Raw genomic sequence first — 1,927 nt, 5'->3', positions numbered from 1 at the left:
CTATCTGGTAGCAGCATACACCACGTTTGTCTCCAGCTCTCCGTGTGCTGCAGGTTTTCTGATTTTAGCTTTGGGATGGAAACTCACTGCTGCATAGTTCATGGCATCAGATTCTACAATCTGTAACTGAAAAAGTTAAAAGTCACTAATCCAAACATAACATGTTATCAACCACGGTTGAGGTTAGAATATTATCCACTCCTTTCAAATTAATTTTAACTTATTAGGAACGACAAGATAGAAAACCTTGACAGAAAAACTGCGATGCCAAAATGAACAAGAGATTTAATCTGAAAGGTAACATGTTCTAGTTTTTGAAAACATGCGTATTCAACATGGCTTAAAAAACAAAAACCCGACCACAACCCTCAGTGGGCTCAAGGTGGATTTCTTTATTATCCCTCATAAATCTAAAATCAAAATAGATTACCTCACTGTGTTGTAAATTCTGTCCATCATCTTGAGCTAAAGGACAGAAAAAAAAATACAAACCTGTCAGGTATTTGTGCCAAACCTTTGAACGAACAGTGTAAATGAAATTAAATAAATACCTTTATGAAATTTCCTGATTTTGACAGTCACGGTAATGATGAGCAGTAGAAGGAACACAATTAAACTGCCCAGGATCACACACAGCAGATGTGTTGATCCATCAGACGCTTCTACAAAATTTAAAATAAAACTTTATATAGTAAACCACCTGCTTTTTTTTTTTTTAAATGACAAAAACAACAGCATTGCTTACCTTGAACTTTCAAAAATGAAAATGTTCCATTTGTAAATGCTGAATTTCCATTGTTTTTTGCCCCACAGAAATACAGTCCAGAGTCTGATAGATCCACTTGTTTGATACTGAGAAACAGCTCAGTGGTGTTGGATGTCATGCTAAATTTGCCATTTTGAAATCCATCACAGAAAGAAACATTGCTATCAGAGCTGCACATAGATGAAATGCAGCTGGCATTGGGACTGCTGTTCAGTTTGAACCAGAATATGTGAGATAACATACTGCTAAAGTTGGAGCAGCGCAGTGTGACATCTTCACCAGGCTGAACCTCCACAGTGTAAAACTGCGCGAGTGAGGACGAGATCCAACCTGAAACAAACAACAATTATTCCTAATCTTCAAATTCCACAGGAACCAGACAAAGCCTATGAATTATGTTGTCAGTTAATTGGATACAATATTCAATTCTGCTGGATTATTCAACAGAACAAACTGTGGTATGAAAATAAAAAAGGGATAGGCGTACTTACTGAAGGTGCAGAGTAAAACTGGCATCAAGGTAAAGTTCACCATTGTGTGTACCACCACGACACTGAACTGTAACTGAACTGTGCTCCAGTCAAAGAGATCTCTACATAAAGAGGCGGGCTGATCTTTGATAGGTACAGTAGCTCAGACTGACAGTGGCAGTGCTTTTAGGAGAACAGCTGCAAATTGGCAGCTGTAACAAAAACAGATTATTGTTATGTTAATGTCATTTTAGATAATCTAGATAATGTTTTTGCAAAAGTTTACTTTTCTACAAAATAAAAGTCACTTTATCAGATAGTCTTTACCTTTACCATCAAATTCAAACGTGTTAAAACTAAAGTTTACACATTTACTGCACTTCCTGTTATAGAAGTCTTTGGAAAGGTTCAAACCCTACTTTTTTATCTTGAGCGACAGGTATGTCAAAATAGCTATCAAACAAATATTCCTGATGTAAATCATTAGTTGAGGTTCTCTGTTTATTTTGAAGCTGTTAACATGGCATAAAGTAGACTATTGACTCCACATTCTGGCTAATGATTCCTACGGGAAAAATGCTAGAATGATTTTGCAGTTTCAAATGTAGGTTAGTGTCAAGTCTTTGCCTGCTGTGGTTTCAACCACTTATTAGAAAGAAATGTCCCTTTGCCTATTTATGGTTCAATCCAA

General features: G+C 36.4%; 1 protein-coding gene across 1 annotated transcript; it reads right to left on the bottom strand.

The window, feature by feature from the left end:
- Nucleotides 1-1,300, bottom strand: LOC115797440 (uncharacterized). Its single transcript, XM_030754020.1, has 5 exons — nt 1,267-1,300; nt 746-1,096; nt 552-662; nt 431-465; nt 1-120 (listed from the first exon to the last, which is right to left on the bottom strand). Exons 1-5 carry the CDS (start codon nt 1,298-1,300, stop codon nt 1-3), a joined length of 651 nt encoding a protein of 216 aa, XP_030609880.1.
- Nucleotides 1,301-1,927: the final 627 nt, after the last annotated feature.

This window comes from Archocentrus centrarchus, chromosome 18 (assembly GCF_007364275.1).
Source record: "Archocentrus centrarchus isolate MPI-CPG fArcCen1 chromosome 18, fArcCen1, whole genome shotgun sequence".
Classification (NCBI taxonomy): Eukaryota; Metazoa; Chordata; class Actinopteri; order Cichliformes; family Cichlidae; genus Archocentrus; species Archocentrus centrarchus.
The sequence above is the reverse complement of the archived record's forward strand: the minus strand, read 5'-3'. Positions and strand labels throughout refer to the sequence as shown.

Coding starts and splice junctions, on each gene's coding strand:
- LOC115797440 (XM_030754020.1), bottom strand. CDS start 1,300: ATGGTGAACTTTACCTTGATGCCAGTTTTACTCT. Junction 466..551: donor AATCAGGAAATTTCATAAAG/GTATTTATTTAA, acceptor TCTGTCCTTTAG/CTCAAGATGATGGACAGAAT. Junction 121..430: donor AGAATTTACAACACAGTGAG/GTAATCTATTTT, acceptor TTTCAGTTACAG/ATTGTAGAATCTGATGCCAT.